General features: G+C 43.2%; 1 protein-coding gene across 1 annotated transcript in view; it reads right to left on the bottom strand.

Moving 5' to 3' along the window:
- Positions 1-23,180, bottom strand: part of COL24A1 (collagen type XXIV alpha 1 chain) — a 500,281-nt gene that overhangs the window by 106,178 nt on the left and 370,923 nt on the right. Inside the window, exons 43-46 of the mRNA XM_038745410.1 lie at positions 21,405-21,458; positions 13,219-13,272; positions 13,053-13,106; positions 1,133-1,186 (exon numbers count right to left, since the gene is read on the bottom strand). Coding sequence (XP_038601338.1) covers positions 1,133-1,186; positions 13,053-13,106; positions 13,219-13,272; positions 21,405-21,458 — 216 coding nt within the window. The remainder of the gene's footprint in view (positions 1-1,132; positions 1,187-13,052; positions 13,107-13,218; positions 13,273-21,404; positions 21,459-23,180) is intronic.

Raw genomic sequence — 23,180 nt, forward strand, 5'->3', positions numbered from 1 at the left:
AATAATACAATCAGGAATGTCTCCTTGCTCTCCTACCCTGGGTCAACTTGCCTTGGCCCGGCTGGAACAAGCCTTTGGGGACTGTGATCCCCTTTGAATCTAAAAACTACTTCAGAAGTAAGGACTTCCTTCTCTTTCTTCCTTATCTCCACTTTTCTCAGAAAACCCTGCCTCCTTTTCACCATTCCTTCAACTCCCTGTACTCACTTTTTACCTCTTTATTAACTCCTTTGCTCTCCGACCCTTGCTCTCTCTCCCACCTCTAGCCTTTCTCCCTCCTCAATTTTCCTGAGCCTCTCCTGAGCAAGCGTCTCTTCCATATCCCCCACCCTCCCCATGGCTCCATCTTCAAGCCTCTCTGCTCCTTCTCTTGACTCCATCTTGTCTCCTCAAGTTCCATCCAGAATACCATTCAACAGGCATTTGACGTTTTTTCCTAAAAATACCAAGGCCTTACTCCGTTGAAGCACTCATTTAAAAGCAGAACAGTGAAAAGACAATCCCTGTCCTTCCATGTGGCTGCTTCTGTCGCCAGTTCTTTATTATTGCACCTACTTAAGAAGACCCCTCTCTTGAAAGTCGTTTCTCTGGATTGTGTGTCTGGTGCTGGAAGGGATTTCTTCTCTTGTCCAGTCGACTGGCCTAAGATCTGATCCTAAGTACAAATATTCACTTACTCAAAGCCTGGACTAATTTCAAATTTTAGTTCCTTGGTTGAGATGACTGCAAGAGCAAGGTATGTGAACACTCTGGTAAGCACCCCTGTGGATTCAACGAGGAAGTTTGCAAACAGGAGTCAGAAATGTCTTCCCCTGGGTTGCTGGTTAATGAGAAATTTGGGGAAATCTCTTGGCTGAAATTACATTTACCTTCCCTGAGCAGAAGGAAAGTCTCCACTCAAGTCAGAGCGGAGAGTATTAAGCTCCGAAGATCAAACGTCCACCTTCAAGAAGAGATTATCTCTGTCCACCATTTTGTGCTCCAGGGTGACATGAATTACTTAATTTATCACTTTTTTAGCCTTACTTTAAGAATGGCATTAATTAACAGCAAAAATACTTCCCTGCAAGCCACTAGCTCGTCTTATGCAGTTCATAAGGAGAAAGGTAAATGGGAAAACTGTATTACTTACAGGACTTCCACGTTTTCCTGGGGGACCATTTGCTCCTTTCTTGCCTTTAGGACCCTAGAAATGTCAAAGGGAGTTATAATTTGGCCAGTGTAAACACAATCAAATGGAGGACATTGAAGATAAAAGAAAATCAAAAGGCAGGAAAGGCACCTGAGTTCTTAATTTAGCCCTTGGCCTTCAAATAGGTTAATTTCTTTCTTTTTGAAAACTCATTCTCTTTCCTTTTGTCTACTTTGTTGTGATTCAGAGAAAAGACTGGTGTTGTCGTACACCTAGCTCTCTCCTGAATCAAATGAGCAGCACTTTTCTTTTGTTTTATTTAATTTTTTTTTCTAGTAATTGTGTCATTTGAGGCTCGCCTGTGTGAATAGTTGGGAAATTTGGGCTCTGCTATCCTTGTTAAAAAGAAAATCACTCTTGTTTTTTGAAGTAGGATGGGGTGAGATTAATGAAAATGGGGACTTTTTTTAAAAAAAATCTGCTTCTTGGAATCACAGTCAATCAATCAGTCAATCTTCTTGAATCCTCAGTTCAAGGAAAACAATTATTGATGAACTGCTGCCCCGACATGGGCTAGGTGTGATTTGTTTGTTTTGTTTTGTTTTTATGGTATTCGTTAAGCGCTTACTATGTGTCAATCAATCCATCGTATTTACTGAGCACTTACTGTGTGCAGAGCACTGTACTAAGCGCTTGGGAAGTACAAATTGGCAACATATAGAGACAGTCCCTACCCAACAGTGGGCTCACAGTCTAGAAGATATTGATGGCATCTGTTAAGCGCTTACTATGTGCAAAGCACTGTTCTAAGTGCTGGGGGGACACAAGGTGATCAGGTTGTCCCACGTGGGGCTCACAGTCTTAATCCCCATTTTACAGATGAGGGAACTGAGGCTCAGGGAAGGCAAGTGACTTGCCCAAGGTCACAGAGCAGACATGTGGCGGAGCCGGGATTCAAACCCATGACCTCTGACTCCAAAGCCCATGCTCTTTCCACTGAGCCACGGATCTAAGTGCGGAGGTAGGTACAAGTCCCACATGGGGCTTGCAGTCTAAGTAGGAGGGAGAGCGTATATTGAATCCCCATTTTATAGTTGAGGAAACTGAGGAACAGAACAGCAAAGTGATTTGCCCAAAGGGTGCACAGCAAGCATTTGGCAGAGCAATTGGCAGATCCAGGATTAGAACCCAGGTCCTGTGACTCCCAGGACTGGCTCTTTCCACTAGGCCATGCTGCTTCTCACGTGTGATGTCCAAGCCAGCCTGCTCCTAAGCTCGGTGTCTGAGACTGCCGTATCACTTTGTCTTCAAAAATGTTTGCATTCCTCTCCCTGTTTGCATATGCCCTATTTCATTTTAGCAGAACTAAAGATATTTGGGTATTGTGTTGTCATTCTTTCTCCTCACATGTCCCACCCGGTGAAACTGGATCGCTCCGAGCCTCCTAACCGGTGAGCTCATTGTGTTCCAGGGCCTTATTGTTGATGTTCCTATTTGGCTTATAGGTGACACTGATGTAATTGCTTAAGAATCCGGATGCGACTTCTGCGTTCATTCCAGGACACTTAGAAACATTAAAAAAAGGTTGGACACCCCTACAGCTCTGTTAATCTTTAGTTTGGTATAAAGCTGATGCCCTGTGGTTGCCAAACTTTGTCAGTCTTCCAAAGGAAGCACTCTTGGTTTAGTTTTCTACTTTGTCTAGGATAACAAAAAATGATTAGTGGGCACCGGGACAGTTCAAAAGTTTGTTCAGCACATAGGGAAAACATGGTCTCTGCTGATCTCTAGAGGTTAAGATCAGAAAGAGAAGTACTATCCTTTTTACCAAAATTACAGTCGAGATAATGTGGGGCAAGCTAGCTAAAAGTTAATCTCTGAGGTGGTGATAGCCCCAGGTCAGGAGAAGCAAAGCAACATTCATAATGTGGTGAAATATCTCACGATAAGCATAAATATTAGCTGGTGCCAATGGAAATAAATAAAAAAGCACTGTCCAAATGTGGAAAAAAATGTAAACAGAAATGTTAGGGGCAGTCAATGTTTCTTGTAAACTTCTTTTGGCATATTAATATTTTCTCAAAATATGCACACACCAAAAATACACAGAAAAACTTGTTGATCTCCAAAACCGAAGGGGAGAGGACTTCAGGGAATATCTGGAGGAGTTCATTTACTGTATGTGAAATCGTGTTTATGTTTTTGGAGCCTAGATTTGAAATGTATTAAGTGCGGTAGCCTACATACAAAAGCCTTATTGAAAGCCTTATTTTTGTGGCACGGTTACTGTCAATAAGGTCAGCCTGTGGCAATACTCTTAATTTTTCAGTTATTAGCCAAGTTTAGTTTTGCTTTTTCAATACTCATCCTCTCCACCACCACCAATTTAATGGGATTTAGCTTTCGGCTAATAATGGGTAATAAGCAGCTTCAACTTGGGAACGCTCCTTTCCAGAAGATAAATCTTATTCTGTCATTATTTTCAAGCAGCTTCAAATGTCTAGGCAGTTATTCCACCGCATATTTATGATTGGGGTCCAACTGAGATCGCATGTAACCCCAAATAATCCTATGTAAATTCAGACATACCACTGAGCAGCAGTGTGGCCTAAGTGAATAGAGCCCGGGCCTGGGAGTTAAAAGTTCATGGGTTCTAATCCTGGCTCTGCCACTTGTCTGCTGTGTGACCTTGGGCAAGTCACTTCACTTCTATGGGCCTCAGCTACTTCATCTGGAAAACGGGAGCGAAGGCTGTGAGCCCCATGTGGGACAAGGACTGTGTCCAACCAGATTTGCTTGTATTCACCCCAGTGCTTTGTATAGTGCCTGGTACACAGTAAGTCTTAACAAATACCACAATTATTGTTATTATTATTATTTTATTACTATTATTAATTGCAACAAAATGAACCCCAAACCCAAACATCTAAGTATTTTTCTGGAGTCACTTAAGGGCATTTTTTAATTTGGTGACTATCATTTAAGTATTTTTAGAGAAGTAATAGTTTTTCTTAAAAATGATTTTTTGCTACCTCTATTAAAAAAATACAAATCTATCAACTCTCCTGCAGCCCAACTTTGCTGTATTAGATCACTGCCAAACTGCAGTTATTTCTATAGTGCACTCAATTTTCTTCCTCAAAAAATAATCAAAGGAAAGCACTTCATTTTTCTTTTGACAGTCTCTGACTTGGGAGTTAAAGACCAGGAGGCTTAACGACAGCTCCTTGGCCCTGTGAGAAGACAAGAAAAACAAACCTAACCCATCTGCCATTATATTTCCCTTTCTCCTACTCATTTGTGCATACTGATCTATAAAGATGGATCTTGCCCTTGACCCAGATAACTGAGTTCTTTTGAACTGGGAGGGTAGAAAATGTTTGGAGTCCAGTCTTCTGCTGAACAAATCCTGGAAATGTTGACCTGATCTTTCCTGCCACAAGAGCAGACCAGGTTAAAGTAAATCCACACGGTAACTAAGTCAGATTTTATATTCTTCATCAGGCATCTTCATTAAGATTCTTAAACTGTGGTATTTGTTAAGCACTTACTAAGTATAAAGTACTGCATTCAGCTCTCAGGTAGATATGAGATAATCAGGCCCTACACGGGGCTCACTTTCTAAGTAGGAGGGAGAACAGGTATTAAATCTACATTTTGCTGGTGAAGAATCTGAGGTGCGGAGAGGTGAAGTGAATTGTCAAGGTCACACAGCAGGTTAGTGGTGGAGCTGAGAGCTCATTGTGGGCAGGGAATGTGACTCTCCCAAGCGCTTAGTACAGTGCTCTGTGCACAGTAATAATAATAATAATAATAATTATAGTATTTAAGCGCTTATGATGTGCCAAACACTGTTCTAAGGGCTGGGGTAGTTGCAAGGTAATCAGGTTGTCCCACGTGGGGCTCACAGTCTTAATCCCTGTTTGACAGATGAGGTAACTGGGGCACAGAGAAGTTAAGTGGCTTGCCCAAGGTCACACAGCTGACATGTGGCTGAGCCGGGATTCAAACCCATGACCTCTGACTTTCAAGTGTGCGCTCTTTCCACTGAGCCACACGTAGATCCAAAACCAGAGTTACAATGTGCTGCATAGGCTCATGCCTGAAGTGTGCTCTAGCAGAAGTTTCCACGTTGTCTTCCAGGCCTTGGAAATGACTACAAGAAGAACCCTTTGGAGGGCTGGGAGATTGTGGTCAACTCTGCGTCTGAGAGGAGAGGTATCAATCTTGGAGCCAGTAAAGCACATGGTAAAGATATTCCAAGGCTTAGCTGTACGTTTGGGAACATTTGTGGAATCCCTACTTTGCAAAGGTCAATGGAAAAGGAGAAACATCCTCCTTAAAGGAACCACCGGAAAGCCGGGGGTTGAATTCCTTTTCCCTGTGAATTTAGAACCCCGTCATCAGTCAATCGATCAGTCATATTTATTGAGTGCTTTCTGTGGAAAAATCGCTGAACTAAGCGCTTCGGAGAGTACAATATAACAGCGTTGATAGACACATTCCCTGCTCATAATGAGTTTATAGTCTAGAAGGGGGGACACTAGAGAATAGATTGGATATCATCACACAGGCAGAACTGAGGTAACACAAATCTCCCAATTCCCTACTCCAGTATTCCCTTTTTTTGTGGTATCTGTTAAACACTATGTACCAGGCACTGTTCTAAGTGCCGGGGTAGACACAAAATAATCATTCATTCATTCAATCGCATTTATTGAGCGCTTACTGTGTGCAGAGCACTATACTAAGTGCTTGGGAAGTACAAGTCGGCAACATATAGAGACGGTCCCTACCCAACAACGGGCTCACAGTCTAGAAGGGGGAGACAGACAACACAACAAAACAGGTTGGATACAATCCGTGCTCCACGTGGGGCTCACAGTCATAATCCTCATTCTACAGATGAGGTAACTGAGGCACAGAGAAGTGAAGTGACTCGCCCAAGGTCACACAGCACACAAGTGGCAGAGCCAGGACTAGAAAACCCTGGTCCTTCTGACTCTCAGGCCTGTGCTCTATCCACTGGGCCATGTTGCTTCTAATGGATCCTCCTTCCATTCTCTGTTGTTATTATTATTGTTATTGTTGTTGTTATTGATATTAAACTTGTTAAGTGCTGACTATATGCCAAGCACCATAGTAAGCGCAGGGGTAGATACAAGATAATCAGATTGGACACAGTCCCTGTCCCACACATGGCTTACAGTGTAAGTAGGAGGGACTTCCTCAATTCTCATTCATTTATTCATTCAATCATATTTATTGAGCGCTTACTGTGTGCGGAGCACTGTACTAAGTGCCTGGGAAGTACAAGTTGGCAACACACAGAGACGGTCCCTACCCAACAGCGGGCTCACAGTCTAGAAGGGGGAGACAGGCAACAGAACAAAACATATTAACAAAATAAAATAAATAGAATAAATATGTACAAGTAAAATAGAGTAGTAAATATGTACAAACATAGATGCATATTTACAGGTGCTGTGGGGAGGGGAAGGAGGGAAGGCTGGAGGGATGGAGATAATTCTCAGCACAATTCCACAATTCTTAAGATGCCCTGTATTTGATCAGGGATCAGAGGGGAATCCTCACACAAAGAATTAAAGTATATGCAGAATTAAGCCTCATCCTAAAAATATTGTCCGATTGGCCCAAGATTCCTTTCTAGCCCCTTCTGTGGCCTACATATCCTTTCAAAGGAGAAGCAGTCAGTCAATAAGTCAGCCGTATTTTACTGAGCGCTTATTGTGCCGAGCACTGTACTAAGCACTTGGGAGAATACAATGCAACAATAAACAGACACATTCCCTGCCCGCTGTGAGCTTAGAGTCTAGAGGGAGGACCAGGCCCAGCTGTCCCTGAAGCCTCTCTTTCGGGCAGTAGATGGAAAGGGGCAGGAAATGAGCAGAAACATGTTTCAGAGACCCTCTTTGTTCCCCCAGTATGCACGAAACAGAACAAGGATTGAAGAGAAATAGAGCCAAGTTTCCAAGATTGATTTAATTTCTCTTTCCCCGCCACGAGAAGCAGCAAGGCGTAGTGGACAAAGCACAGGCCTGGGACTCAGAAGGTCATGGGTTCTAATCCCAGCTCCCTGTGTGACCTTGGGCGACTCACTTTACTTTTCTGGGCCTCAGTTCCCTCATCTGTAGATTGGGGATTGAGACTGTGAGCTCCACGTGGGACAGGGACCCACGCGGGACAGGGACTGTGCACAATCTGATTTGCTTGTATCCACCCCAGTGCTTAGAACAGGGCCCGGCACATGGTAAGCACTTAACAAACACCACAATTATTATTATCATTATTAAAAAGGGGACAGCATTAATGATGCAAGGCTCTGCCAGGAAAGGAAACTGCCCTGCCACATAGTTGGTGCATAAGCTATGTTTATTTTTCAGGGTAATAAATATCACAAAATCAGTCATGCAAATACAAAGATGCCCACATGCCTAAGGCACTTAGGTTGTTTCTTTTCTCCCTGGATGTCTCTGGGCCCTGTCCTGTTGTTGCAAACACAAAAAGGAAGTGGAGGGGTAGGGTGAGGGGAAGACTGCTGGTCTTGGCTTATTCTCCTGTCGGTCTGGGGAATCCATCAGTCACAATTATTTGAATGCTTACTCTCCGCAAAGTAAGTGCTTGGGAGAGTACAATGTAACAGAGTTAGTAGACATGTTTCATGCCCGCAAGGAGTTTACAGTCTACAGGGAAAGGGAAGAGTGTTTGGTGGTTGAATGAGAGAGGGGCTGACTCTCAGGGCTGGCAAGAGGGCATGTTCTTGTTCTGCTGCTGCTGCTTTTTCTCAGTGGGGGAAATTGGGGCTCTTTGGTTTCTGATTGAAGTCTTCTGATTTCCCAGGAATGACTCATTTGGTGTAACCTAGCAGGTTAATAATAATAATAATGATAGCATTTATTAAGCACTTACTATGTGCAAAGCACTGTTCTAAGCGCTGGGGAGGTAACGAGGTGATCAGGTTGTCCCACGGGGGGCTCACATTTCAATCCCCATTTTACAGATGGGGTAACTGAGGCCCAGAGAACTGAAGCGATTTGTCCAAAGTCACACAGCTGACAGTTGGCGGGGCCAGGATTTAAACCCATGACCTCTGACTCCAAAGCCCGGGCTCTTTCCTCTGAGCCACGCTGCTTCTCCAAGCAGCGGTTAAGAAAGTTAAGGGGTTAAGAAAGTCCCCTGACAGCTGGGGTAGGTGGGAGCGTGTTAGCCTTGCCCAGTCTCCTGGTAAAAGGCAAAAAGGAAGCAACATTTCTGCAAGCCTGAATCCATTTTTTTTCCCCCTTTTTCAAGATTCCTGTTATTGTTCAGGTGGCCACCTTCCCAGCCACCTGTATCACAGGCTACCGCTTCAGAATGGCAAACGTCTGGGTCAGGAACTCTAATCTGATAGTAATAATTATAATAATAATAATGATGGCATTTATTAAGCGCTTACTATGTGCAAAGCACTGTTCTAAGCACTGGGGAGGTTACAAGGTGACCAGGTTGTCCCACGAGGGGCTCACAGTCTTAATCCCCATTTTACAGATGAGAGAACTGAGGCACAGAGAAGTTAAGTGACTTGCCCAAAGTCACACAGCTGACAATTGGCGGAGCCGGGATTTGAACCCATGACCTCAGACTCCAAAGCCCGGGCTCTTTTCCACTAAGCCACGCTGCTTCTCAAAGTAAATAGAAAAGATTCCCAACAGATCTTTCAGCAGAAATAAGCACTAAACTCCATGAGCCGCATGGTCAGAGTGATAGAGCACCGACTGGCCTGGGAGTCAAAAGGACCTGGGTTCTGATCCCGGCTCTGCCACAGGCCTGTTGGGTGACCTTGGGCAAGTCACTTCACTTCTCTGTACCTCAGTTACCCCATCTGGAAAATGGGGTTACCACTGTAAGCTCTAGCGTGGGACAGGGACTGTGTCCAACCTGATTTGTTTGAATCCACCCCAGCACTTAGTACAGTGCTCGACATAGAGTAGGCACTTAACAAATGCTACAGCTATTATTAGTATTATTATTTTTGGTGCATAAAACAGAGGAAGACACAGCAGTGTTCAAGGCTGAGGAGCGTGAAGAGCGGTATTTTGTTTCTTAGCTACGGACTGTGAATTAAAGACCAGCGAGCTGTCTAGCAACATGTCTTGGTGGCCCTAAGGCCCCGGGAAGAGACGGTGGAAGGCTCAGAACATCCCATCCCAACTTCTAATAATAATAATAATTACGGTACTTCATCATCATCATCATCAATCGTATTTATTGAGCACTTACTGTGTGCAGAGCACTGTACTAAGCGCTTGGGAAGTACAAATTGGCAACATATAGAGACAGTCCCTACCCAACAGTGGGCTCACAGTCTAAAAGGGGAAGACAAAACCAAACATACTAACAAAATAAAATAAATAGAATAGATATGTACGAGTAAATGGATATGTACAAGTAAATAGATATGTACAAGTAGCTTATTAAGCGCTTACTATGCGCAAAGCACTGTTCTAAGCGCTGGGGAGGTTACAAGGTGATCAGGTTGTCCCACGGGGGGCTCACATTTTTGTCCCCATTTTACAGATGAGGTAACTGAGGCCCAGAGAAGTGAAGTGACTTGTCCAAAGTCACACAGCTGACAGTTGGCGGGGCCAGGATTTAAACTTGTTAAGCACTTGTTAAGTACTTGTTAAGCACTTTCTATGTGCCAAATACTGTTCTAAATGCTGACGGAGATACAAGTCGATCAGGTTGGACACATGGGGCTCACACTCTTAATCCCCATTTTACAGATGAGGGAACTGAGGCACAGAGAAGTTACGTGACTTGCCCGAGGCCACACAGCAGACAAGTGGCGGAGCTGGGACTCCAACCTAGGTCATTCTGCTCTACCCTTTTAGCCACGCTGATTCCAACAGGGCCAGTGCATATTGAGAGGCAGTGTGGCTTAGCGGAAAGAGCCTGGGCTTGGGAGTCAGAGGTCGTGGGTTCTAATCCTGACTCCTCCACTGGTCAGCTGTGTGACTTCGAGCAAGTCACTTCACTTCTCTGTGCCTCAGTGATCTCATCTGCAAAATGGGGATTAAAACTGTGAGCCCCATGTGGGACAAACTGAAAGCCTTGTATCTACCCCGGCGCTTAGAATAGTGCTTGGCACGTAGTAAGCGCTTAACAAATAATACCATTATTATTATTATTTTGTACCGGTAGTTGGGGAGCCCCTACTGTACCATGAACAAAACCGGGATGCAAATAGGTGGGCCAAGCCATTGCTTTATTTGATTATTGAAGAGGCAGAAGGAATTATTGAAGAGGCAGTTGCCCCATATGTAAAATGGAGATTGAGTACTCCCTAGAGCTCTTAAATCAATAAATACGATTGATTGATTGATTGATTGAATATTCCGTAACACCTTGGATGTCTTACCTGTGCTCTTTGGGGAAGCAGCTCTTTGGGGAAGCACCGCTTACTCCAAATGGGGAGAGAGCTAGGAAGGGGATCGTGTCTGATCGTCTATAACTTTGCTCTGTCATAGTCAGTAGAAAACTATCGCTTAGAAAATATCTGGATACTACACTCTAGCCCGGAAGCTCGTTGTGGGCAGGGAACATATCTGCGGATTCTGTTGTATTTTGCTCTGCCAAGAGCTTAGTACGGTGCTCTGCACATAGTAAGCGCTCAATAAATATGATTGATTGCTTGATTGAGACATCAGTGGGATATGAAATGATGAGTCAATCATCACTCAAAAAGGAGAAATGCTTATGATATGACGAGATATGGAATTAATAACCTAGAACTGAGCAAAATTAGATTATCTGATGATGCAGAGGCAGACGCTGGGTCTTTTGGGGAAGTTTCCCCACTTCAGGGTGACCTCTTTTGGCCAGTGGATTTACAAAGAGCACTTTGTCATGCCTCCCAAATACGCCCAGAGGCATAACCCAGTGTGCTCATCAGTGCAACACTAGACTACATTTATGTGTCCACGTCTGCTGGTCATGGGTTCTAATTCCGGCTCGGCCACTTGTTAGCAGTGTGGGCTTGGGCGCTCTGGAACTCTAATCTGATAAGTAAATAGACAAGATTCCCTACAGATCTTTCAGCAGAAATAAGTACTAAGCTCCATGAGCAGCATGGTCAAATGGATAGAGCACTGGCCTAGGCGTCAGAAGGACCTGGGTTCTGATCCCGGCTCTGCCACATGCCTGTTGGGTGACCTTGGGCAAGTCATTTCACTCCTCTGTGCCTCAGTTGCCCCATATGTAAAATGGAGATTGAGTACTCTCTAGAGCTCTTAATATAGTGCTTTGCACACAGTAAGCGCTCAATAAATACAATTGAACTAATGAATGAATGTGGGACAGGGATTGGGTCCAACCCAATTTGCTTGTATCCACCCAGTGCTTAGTACAGTACCTGGCATTTAATAACTGCTTAACAAATACCACAATTATTATTATTAATGGATTGTGGCTCACGTTTTAGCCTTTTCTGACACACTTAGCATCATTAACATCTGTCAGGAATGATATCAGGGCAGTGAATCCCAAATTGGCCACTTAAGACATGCCTCTAGCCTCCTCCCACCCCATAGGTGAATCCCACTATTCTATTCCTTTGGGAACTTGGTATTCACCCTACCTTCAACCTCACAACACTTATGTACACATCTATAGTTTATTTGTTTACATTAATGATTGTCTCCCCTTTTAAGACTGTAAGTTTGTTGAGAACAAGGAACAAGATTACCAACTCAGTTGTATTGTACTCTTCCAAACAGTACAGTGCTCTCTTCACAGTAAGTGCTCAATAAATGTCACTGATTGACTGATCATTGGCACCTTCATCAAGTTCATACACAATTAATTAATTTAATCTATTTATATTCATATCTGTCTCTCCCTCTAGACTGTGAGTTCATTGTGGGCAGGAATGTGTCTGTTGTTATATTGTACTCCCCCAAGCGCTTAGTACAGTGGCTTGCACACAGTAAGTGCTCAGTAAAGATGATTGAATGAATGAATGAATGAATAGATCCACTGAATACACCTCCTATGCATCTTGCCTCACTTCTCATAGGGAGAAAATTGAGTGGTGGAGTTGGAGAAGAGAGAGTTGGTAAGAGTTCAGTCATTTTATTTGTATGACCGTAACAAGCAATAATGAAATCCTATGAAATTGTTTTCTTTCCACTGTGCCCAACCAGAAGAAGAGTAAAAATCAAATTTGTGCCAAGTGGACAAGGACAAATTAGTAGAGTAACGAATTGTGTGGTCAAACTTCTAAGAAGTATTTCCAAATTCAGATACAGGACACAACAAAATGGAAAAAAAACACTAGCAGAAGAAGGTTGCATTAAGCAATAAACAATTTACAAAGTAAATTATTTAATTCATTTAAGAGTATTTTAATTATCTACTAAATACAGGAAACAAAATTAACAAAGGAAACATATACTAAAGATTGCTAGAGTATGCATTAAGATTAACCAGAATGCTTTCTCCTAAATTTTCCTTTAAGAAATTCTTAGTACAACGAATCTCTTTGTGCCAATTTGTCAATGACCCATCATGGGAAACAGATATGAAAGAGTGAAGACTAACGCTGTATAAGCAGCCAGTAGAAAGATCCATTTGATCCATTAGTTTTATTTGCATTCGTAACTACTTTCAGGGCCATTCAAAGGTCTTCTTAAAATGAACATGAGGCAATCTCTGAGAAAATATCAGTTCGCAGCCCTCAATTCACATTTCAGTTCAACATGGCAGCAATGACAATTTCGTTTTCTGGCAAGATCGATGGCCAATGCAGAATTTTAAAAGTGGCCTGTTTCAGAACACTCAGTGAGATAGAGAATTCCAATTTAGAGTTCAACAACAAAAAGAACCATTAAACGTTTAAAGTTGGAAACTTGCTACTTACTTTAGATCCTCTCTCTCCTTTCAGTCCTGGTTGACCCAGATCACCTGGTTCTCCCTTTGACAGAAACCAGACAAGAGTCACAGGTGTGTTACAAGGGCTTAGCGTTTTCTTTTTCAAATAGAAAATGCTAGAAAAATACTGTCTTCTCCTTGCTTTCAGCACTTACTGGGGGGCCTTGTTGTCCAATGGCTCCTCTGTGTCCTGGCACCCCTCTGTGACCCTTGGAACAGAAAAAGTTATAGCACCTTAGTAAATACAGAGAAATGCAGAATGCAAAATTGAACTCGACCGACTGTGATTCCTTCAGAATCAAATGTCCTGAACGGTTCTCAATTAGCTTTTTCTTCGGTTTGCTATTCTGTGACCTCTTCCACGGGATAGTCAGCAGTCAGTCAATCGTATTTACTGAGTGCTTAGTGTGTGCAGAACACTGTACTAAGCACTTCGGAGAGTACACTATAACAATAAACAGAAGTTTATTCTGCCCTGCCCAGAAGTTCCCACAATTCATTCAGTTGAATTGTGTATTGAATTGTGTATCATCTGTATTTGTTGAGCGCTTAGTGTGTGCAGAGCACAGAGTGGCTTAGTGGAAAGAGCACAGGCTTGGGAGTCGGACGTGGGTTCTAAACCTGGCTCGACTGCTTGTCTGCTGTGTGACCTTGGGTAAGCCACTTAACTTCTCTGGGCCTGTTACTTCATCAGTAAAATGGGGATTAAGACTGTGAGCCCCACCTGGGACAATCTGATTATCTTTTATCTACCCCAGTGCTTACAACAGGGCTTGGCACACGGTAAGCACTTAACAAATGCCATTATTATTATTAAACACTTGGAAAGTACAATTCAGCAATAAACAAAATGAGACGTCCATTGACCCTCCATTCAGCCATGTTATCTGGAGAGTGGGATTGAAGGAGTAAAGAACGGAGGAATACCTGACATCTACAAATCAATCAATCAATCGTATTTATTGAGTGCTTACTGTGTGCAGAGCACTGGACTAAGCGCTTGGGAAGTACAAGTCGGCAACATATAGAGACAGTCCCTACCCAACAGTGGGCTCACAGTCTAAAAGGAGGCCTTCCCAGACTGAGCCCCTTCCTTCCTCTCCCCCTCGTCCCCCTCTCCATCCCCCCCATCTTACCTCCTTCCCTTCCCCACAGCACCTGTATTATGTATATATATTTGTACATATTTATTACTCTATTTATTTATTTATTTTACTCGTACATATCTTTCCTATTTATTTTATTTTGTTAGCATGTTTGGTTTTGTTCTCTGTCTCCCCCTTTTAGACTGTGAGCCCACTGTTGGGTAGGGACTGTCTCTATATGTTACCAATTTGTACTTCCCAAGCGCTTAGTACAGTGCTCTGCACATAGTAAGCGCTCAATAAATACAATTGATGATGATGATGATAAAAGATTGTGGGATAAAAGACGGTCTAAAAGACAGTGGGCTCATAGTCTACAAAGGATTGTTTAATTTCCCCATTTTCCCTTTTAAATATATAAACAGAATACAGCCTGCACACTCCGCTCTTCTACCTCGATCTCATCTATCCCACCATGGACTCCTTGCCCAAGTTCTCCCTCAGGGGGGAAACTCCTCCTTCCCCCCTACCCCTGAACTGACAGTCCACCCCTCTTCCCAACTTCAAAGCCCTCCTAAAATTACATCTCTTCCAAGAGGCCTTCCCTAAGCCCTTTATTTCCCCCATTGTCCCTCCCCTCTGGGTGACTATGAACTTGGCCGTGTACGCCTTTAAGCATTTTGATACCCCAGTCCCAATGCACATAAGAAAATATTCTTATATTCCACCATTTCCCCTCCCCCTCATCTATTTTAATGCCTGTCTCCCCCTGTAGACTGAAAGCTCCTCCTTGTGGTCAGGGATGGCACCTACCAACTCTGTTGATTAGTAATAATAATAATAATAATAATAATAATAATAATAATAATAATAGCATTTATTAAGCGCTTACTATATGCAAAGCACTGTTCTAAAGCACTGGAGCACGGTTCTAAGCGCTGGACTTTCCCCAATTCTTAGAACAGTGTTCCACACATAGTAAGTTCATTCATTCATTCATTCAATCGTATTTATTGAGCGCTTACTGTGTGCACAGCACTGTACTAAGCGTTTGGGAAGTACAAGTTGGCAACATATAGAGACGGTCCCTACCCAACAGCGGGCTCACAGTCTAGAATGGGGAGACAGGCAACAAGACAAAATTGTGGACAGGTGTCAAGTCATCAGATTAAATAGAAGTAAAGCTAGATGCACATCATTAACAAAATACATAGAATAGTAAATATGTACAAGTAAAATAAATAGAGTAATAAATCTGTACAAACATATATACAGGTGCTGTGGGGAGGGGAAGGAGGTAGATGGTGGGGGGGGATGGAGAGGGGGAAGTAAGAGCTCAATAAATATGATTGATATAAGCAGACTCCAGAACACAGTTGTTAGGATTCTCATTTCGCTCTAATGATGATAATAATAATATTTGTTAAATACTTACTCTGTGCCAATCACCGTGCTATGCACTAGGGTAGCTAGACTATAATTAGTCCTTGTCCCACATGAGGTTCACAGTCTGAGGGAACAAATATTTTACCTGCATCAATGTATGAGGAAACTGAGGCCCAGAGAAGGTAGGTGGTTTGCCCAAGGTCACACAGAAGACAAGTGGTGGAGCCAGGATTAGAACCGGGTCTCCTGACTCCGGGTCCTGTGATCTTTCCACAAAGCCACACTGCTTTCTACCACTCCTGCCATCTCAGCGTGGCTTAGTGGAAAGGGCACGGGCTTGGGAGTCAGGGGTCGTGGGTTCTAATCCTGGCTCCTCCACTTGTCAGCTGTGTGACTTTGGGCAAGTCACTTCACTTCCTTGTGCCTTAGTTACTTCATCTGTAAAACGGGGATCAAGACTGTGAGCCCCAAGTGGGACAACCTGATAACCTCACATCATTCCCAGTGTTTAGAACAGTGCTTGGCACTTAGTAAGCAGCGTGGCTCAGTGGAAAGAGCCCGGGCTTTGGAGTCAGAGGTCATGGGTTCAAATCCCGTCTCCGCCACTTGTCAGCTGTGTGACTTTGGGCAAGTCACTTCACTTTTCTGTGCCTCAGTGACCTCATCTGTAACATGGGGATGAAGACTGTGAGCCTACCGTGGGACAACCTGATCACTTTGTAACCTCCCCAGTGCTTAGAATGGTGTTTTGCACATAGTAAGCACTTAATAAATGCCATTATTATTATTAACAAATACCATTGTTATCATTTCTTCCTGCTCCCAAGTTTATCTGCCAAATCAACCTGAGGAGTATTTTAGCAGGAATCATAGCATTCATTTAGTTTCTGCTATGTATTGTCTTTCTTTTGGGCTTAGGGAAGAGGAGGAAGGTGGAAACCTGAATCTTCTCAAGAAAAACAGTGTGGCCTAGAGGATAGAGCACAGGCCTGTGAGTCAGAGGACCTGGGTTCTAATTCCAGCTCCTCCACCTGTCTGCTGTGTGACCTCGGGCAAATCACTTCACTTCTCTGGACCTCAGTTGCCTCATCTATAAAATGGGGGTTGAGACTGTGAACCCAGTGTGTGACATGGTCTGTGTCCAACCCGATTAACTTGTATCTACCCCAGTGCTTAGTAAAATACCTGGCATATAGTAAGCGCTTAACAAATACCACTGGTCATCCTGCATTATTTACCTTTCACAAAACAAACTTGGGCTTCTCACCTTGACTTCCAACTTCCCAACGTAGGAATCAGTGTAATGACTTAAGTTACCAGTGCAGACAGGAGCCAGGAAAGAAAAACCTAGTCATAAAGGCCCCTCAAGCTCTTTAGGAGGCGGTCAGATCCATGTGCATTACTGGATGTCATGTGGAACAACAAAGGTGACACGTGAAGAATAGGATCAAGTGCAGGAGGACTCTGATATTGTAAATCAAACTCCCCGCTAGAGGATATCTGGAAGAACAGTCCACGCCATCCAGGAAAATAATAATAATAATGGTATTTATTAAGCACTTACTATTTGCCAGGCACTGTACTGAGCGCTGGGGTGTATAAAGCAAATTACGTTGGACACAGTCCCTGTCCTATGTGGGGCTCACAGTCTTAATCCCCATTTTATAGATGAGGTAACCGAGGCACAGAGAGGTGAAATGACTTGCCCAAGGTCACACAGCAGACAAGGGAAGAGCCGGCATTAGAACCCATAACCTTCTGACGTCCAGGCCTGTGCTCGAAAGGACTGCTGGAGGGAACTCTGCAGGGGCAAAGTGACGGAGGAGAGTCAGGGTGGCATCCAGATGGGGGGAAAACGTGTGGAAACTAAAATTGTAGTTCTCTTGCTGGTTGACCTAGAAAGGGTTCATTGACCTCTAGACCCCAGTTTTGTCATTTGGAAATGGTCTAGGACTTATCCCAAAGGACCGCATTAAGGACAAACTGGCAAAAACACATAAAAATGTTTGGAGAATGTTTTCCAAATAGAAAAGGGATGAGAATAAAATCCACTGAGGGAACTAATGAGCACAATGCCCAGAGAAAAACAAAGTTACAAGATCGCCCACGAAAGACCAGAGGCTACAACAGGACCTCAAATGTAAAAACAGCCGTACCACCCTCTCAGACCCTCCCCTCCGAATCCGACTTGTCTTGGCTGAGAGACAGCACTGCTCGCCTCCTGCCTTTCAGATGTCAGATCAGTAAAGTCAACGGCCTGGTGGTCGGACAGCTCTTGAAGTGAGACCACCAGTAAACAGAATGAAATGGGCACCAGAACTGAAGAGAAGGCATAGCAAGGTGGTGTGAGTTAAGCAAATCCCTGAAATACCACCAAGGATCCAAGATGGAATGCCACCAGTTGGCAACTAGAATAAAGAATGTTGTGGTAGGAGCAAACTCCATGGTGGCTTGGTGGCCCCAAATGGAAAATGTTAGACCTTCTGGAGTCAAGAAAAGCAAAGAGGTTTGGTGTTAGCTAGTCTGTCAGAGGTGAAGAGTTTCCTTTCTACTCTTCTGATAGTAGTGGAATGTTTATTTGTGAACCAGTGACCAGATTCAGTCCAGGTTGACCCAAGCAGAGTCATTCGTCCAGCAGAGTCTGAGAAAGGATATAGCTGAAACGGGATTTCCATCCGGCAGTGCAGGGGAGAGCCGGGAGCAAGGCGGGAGATGATCAGCTATGGCACAAAAGTGACCGAAATCACATCATGGAGGGTAAAATGAGGGCAGACAACTCTTCCCAATCAATCAGTGGTATTTTCTGAGTGCTTACTACATGCAGAAAGCACTGTACTAAGCACTGGGGGGAGTACCATATAGCAAGAGCCCGTTGTCACCACTGTGAACCATTATCCCAGCACACTATAAATACCCCTCCCTTCCCGCCTTCACAAGCATGGCCCAGGGCCCATTGCATCTTTGGGTCAGCTCTACTTTCTAATTAGTTAATTGGGATAGGATAGAGGGAGAGGCGGTCTTTTATCAAGGATGTTAACAGGGTGCTAGCCCCCAAAGTTATGCTAGAGGTGGATAGCTCTAAATGACAAAGAAATCCTTTGGAAATAAAGTCTTCCAAGGACTTGGGCTTAAACCAGCAGCAGACGGCCCATCCAATAAAAATAGTGATGTTATGTGGATTCTAATTCATTGTTCTTAGAAAAAGATTCCCTGATAGGACATAAATGAAGTACAGCTGTAGTGAGAGCAATACTGAAGTTGTTTAGATCCATCCCAGTTGACACTTTCAAGGAATGGACGAAGACAGAAAGATATAGTTTTACCTAAAACTAAATACAAATAGAAATTCGATATTCCTTCAGCTTGAGAAATCTAGATTGTTACCCAACTCTCTCTTTCCATCTACCACCTCTTGTTTTAGTTTGCCCTTGACTGACACATTTCAGTTTTGGTTTTAGTCACCAGTCCAGAAATTTTACTGCCCATCCACCAGGTAGGGGACCTTGGGAAACGCAGCACCCGATATTGCAGAATGAGAAGGAAGGTAATGATAGGTAAGGAAAATGTTCTCATGACATTTGGGTTTCTGTATAAAATGGAACGACCAAAGTTAAATGTGTTCAACACAACTCGTCCTCTGGCAGAGAAGCAGCGTGGCTTAGTGGCAACAGCCCGGGCTTGGGAGTCAGAGGACGTGGGTTCTAATCCTGACTCCACCACTTGTCGCTGTGTGACCTTGGGCAAGCCGTTTACCTTTGTGTCTTAGTTACCTCATCTGTAAAATGGGGATTAAGATTGTGAGCACCACTTGGGACAACCTGTTTACCTTGCATCTACCCCACTGCTTAGAACAGTGCTTGGCACATAGTAAGTGCTTAACAAATACCATTATTATTATTATTATTATTATTATGAGGCATGTTTTCTCCGAGGATGGAACTCATTCAGGAATGTCACCCATCTCTGTAGGCATAATCCCAGTTAGGTCTAGGCTAGTTAGGGGCAGCTGGGAGTAGTTTAGTCCATCCATCCATCAGTGGCATTTATTTGGTGCTTACTGGGTGTTGAGCATTGTACTAAGAATTTGGGAGAGTACAGTGCAATAGAGTTTGATGGTTAGAGAAGCTGCCTCACGTCTCAAAGGCCCCCAACATTAGTGTAGCTTATTATTCTATTTATGCTATTAATGATTTGTATATATCTATAATTCTATTTATTTATATTGATGCTATTGATGTCTGTCTAATTGCTTTGTTTTGTTGTCTGTCTTCCCCCTTCTAGACCGTGAGCCCGTTTTGGGTAGGGACTGTCTCTATTTGTTACCAAATTGTACCTTCAGAGAGCTTAGTACAGTGCTCTGCACACAGTAAGCGCTCAATAAATACGATTGAATGAATGAATGAATGCTGAGGAGGGCTGAATGGTAAGGTGTGAAATTCTCTGCACACCCAATGGTGAATTGCTTATTATTATTATAATAATGTATTATAGTATGATATATTATTTTTATAATATAATAATAATGATAAATCATGGTATTTGTTAAGCGCTTACTGGGTGTTCTATTCTAAGTATTCGGAACTATGTGTGTACTAGGTACTATGCATTCTGTCCTATGTGTTTGTTCTGTTCTATGGGTCACTATTCTAAGTACTGGGAAGATACTAGATAATCAGGTTGGACCCAATCCCCGTGCCACCCAGGGCTCACCATCTAAGGAGAGGGAGAACAGACACTGAATCCCCATTTTACAAATCAGGTAACTGCGGCACAGAGAAGTGAAGTGCCTTGCCCGAGGTTACTCAGCAGACAAGTGGCAGACCCAGGATTAGGAGCCAGGTCCTCTGATTCCCAGGCCGGTGTTATTTTTACTAGGTCACTGAGCCCCTTCCTTCCTCTCCCCCTCGTCCCCCTCTCCATCCCCCCCCATCTTACCTCCTTCCCTTCCCCACGGCACCTGTATATATGTATATATGTTTGTACATATTTATTACTCTATTTATTTATTTATTTATTTTACTTGTACCTATCTATTCTATTTATTTTATTTTGTTAGTATGTTTGGTTTTGTTCTCTGTCTCCCCCTTCTAGACTGTGAGCCCACTGTTGGGTAGGGACTGTCCCTATATGTTGCCAGTTTGTACTTCCCAAGTGCTTAGTACAGTGCTCTGCACACAGTAAGCACTCAATAAATACAATTGATTGATTGATTGATTGATTCACCTCCGGAGTCAAGATAGGGGAGTTAGACTCATCCCGTTCCAGGTTTTCCTGCATAGTTTTAGCCGATGCACTGTTTCTCATTGATTATTCCAAGATGCAGTAATAAAAATGGTAGTTGTTAAGTGCTTACTATGTGTCAAGCACTCTACTGCCCTTTCCTCTCCATTCAAACTGCCACCAGGTTATTATAATCACTCATCTTAGACTGCCTGGATTACTGCATCAGCCTCCTTTCAGACCTCCCAACCTCCTGTCTCTCCCCACTCCAGTCCATACCCCACTGCTGCCCGGATCATTCTTTCTACAAAAACGTTCAGGGGATGTCACCCCTCTCCTCAAAAAATTCCAGTGGTTGCCCATCCACCTCCATATCACCTCCATATATACTTGCACACAGTAAGCACTCAATAAATACAACTGAACGAATGAATGAACTAAAGGGTGGAGCAGAATCAAGATAATCAGGCTGTACATGTCCCTATCCTACATGAGGCTGAGCGAGAATTACTTACCACAGGACTTCAAAGTCGTTTGCTACGAACTGCTGAAATATTCAGAACACTTGGGTAAAAGGCACGATTTTGCATTTTTAATTCAGCGGAAGCACAATCACGTCTACATACAATTAGACATAATTGTCGTATTACCTTATAGCCCTCGTCTCCATGATCTCCTCTGTCTCCTCGTTCGCCTATTGGACCCTACGGAGGCCACACACAAAATTCGGTTTACAACGGATCTCGGTATTATTGCACTCGTGGGATGTATTCAGGGGCAGTTTTCACTCAACAAAAATATTAAGAAATTCATACAGCAAATGTTTAGGAATCTGTTCAAACCCACTCCATGAAAGTAGAACTGTTTTAAAATAATAGCTTTCAATGAGGCAGAAAGCAACATTTAAAATATGGGAAGCACCAATTTAAATAAAGAACAGAGAGTTGAAGAGAAAATTCTTATAATCAGTGTGCCAGGAAAAAGAAAACCAGAGGAAATGAGACTTGATTAAAAAGCACGGATCATCAGATAGGCAGCATTTCTGCACTTAGAAGTTTATATGTTTAACAAGATCAAAATAATTTGAAAGTACACTAGCAGAATTATGTTCAGCAACTAAGCGAGGAATTCCCTGTGGTCACAGAATGGGGCTTATTTTTTAGGGATTTTACAGTTGGCTTTTCTTTATCATACTGACGCATCAATGCTCCTGTTTGCTCTCTAATGGCTAGGAATTTTGGTAGACAGACATTGATTTTAAATCTTTCCAGCGCAAAGAAAATAAGTTTCATTCCTATGAAACACTTCTCAAGTATTTCTGTCAGCTACCTTCAAACATGACAAGTTCCTTCAACATACTCGGTATAAAATATCCTCGAATTATCACTAATAATGTGCTTATATGGTCTACTTTGAAAGGTGAATCAGTACTGAAGATGAAGCCAGCTGTAATTCAACATTAAGTCTCAGCTGACAATTTTTAACTGATGCCAGTGTAAAGTCACCATATTTGATAGAGCTCAGAGAGGAGTGGAGGGGCCTAGGGGAGGCTTATGAAGGCTTCTTTTAGACTGTGAGCCCACTGTTGGGTAGGGACTGTCTCTATATGTTGCCAATTTGTACTTCCCAAGCGCTTAGTACAGTGCTCTGCACATAGTAAGCGCTCAATAAATACGATTGATGATGATGATGATGATGATGATGATGAAGGGCAGCAGGGCGATGATAGACCAAGACAGTAATATGAGATTACGGGGAGAAAATGGCAGGAAGGGAAAGACAGAGAAATAGGAGAAAAGACAGAGAAGAGGACTAGCTAGATATTAAATGGGATGGGGAAGAGAGAGAGAGAGAGAGAGAGAGAGAGAGAGAGAGAGAGAGAGAGAGAGAGAGAAAGAGAGAGAGAGAGTGTAGACCTATCCAGCACATGTCCATATTCCCATACACCCTTGACCCTCTTTTGTAGTCAAACACACACACACACACACACACACACACACACACACACACACACACACACACACCTACCAGAAAATGTTTCTGCATGGGACATCCAAGCTAAACAGAAAGACCACCACTCCCATGTGGCTGCTTCTCTGCCTCTAGACTGTAAGGTTGCTGTGGTCAGGGAATGTGTCTGCTCATTCTTTTGTTGTAATAAATAATAATAATAACGATGACATTTATTAAGCGCTTACTATATGCAAAGCACTGTTCTAAGCGCTGGGGAGGTTACAAGGTGATGAGGTTGTCCCACGGGAGCCTCACAGTCTTAATCCCCATTTTACAGATGGCACAGAGTACTTAAGTGACTTGCCCAAAGTCACCCAGCTGACAATTGGTGGAGCGGGGATTTGAACCCCTGACCTCTGACTCCAAAGCCCGTGCCCTTTCCACTGAGCCACGCTGCTTCTCCAAGAAGCAGC

This window comes from Tachyglossus aculeatus, chromosome 4 (genome assembly GCF_015852505.1).
Source record: "Tachyglossus aculeatus isolate mTacAcu1 chromosome 4, mTacAcu1.pri, whole genome shotgun sequence".
NCBI classification, from domain to species: Eukaryota; Metazoa; Chordata; class Mammalia; order Monotremata; family Tachyglossidae; genus Tachyglossus; species Tachyglossus aculeatus.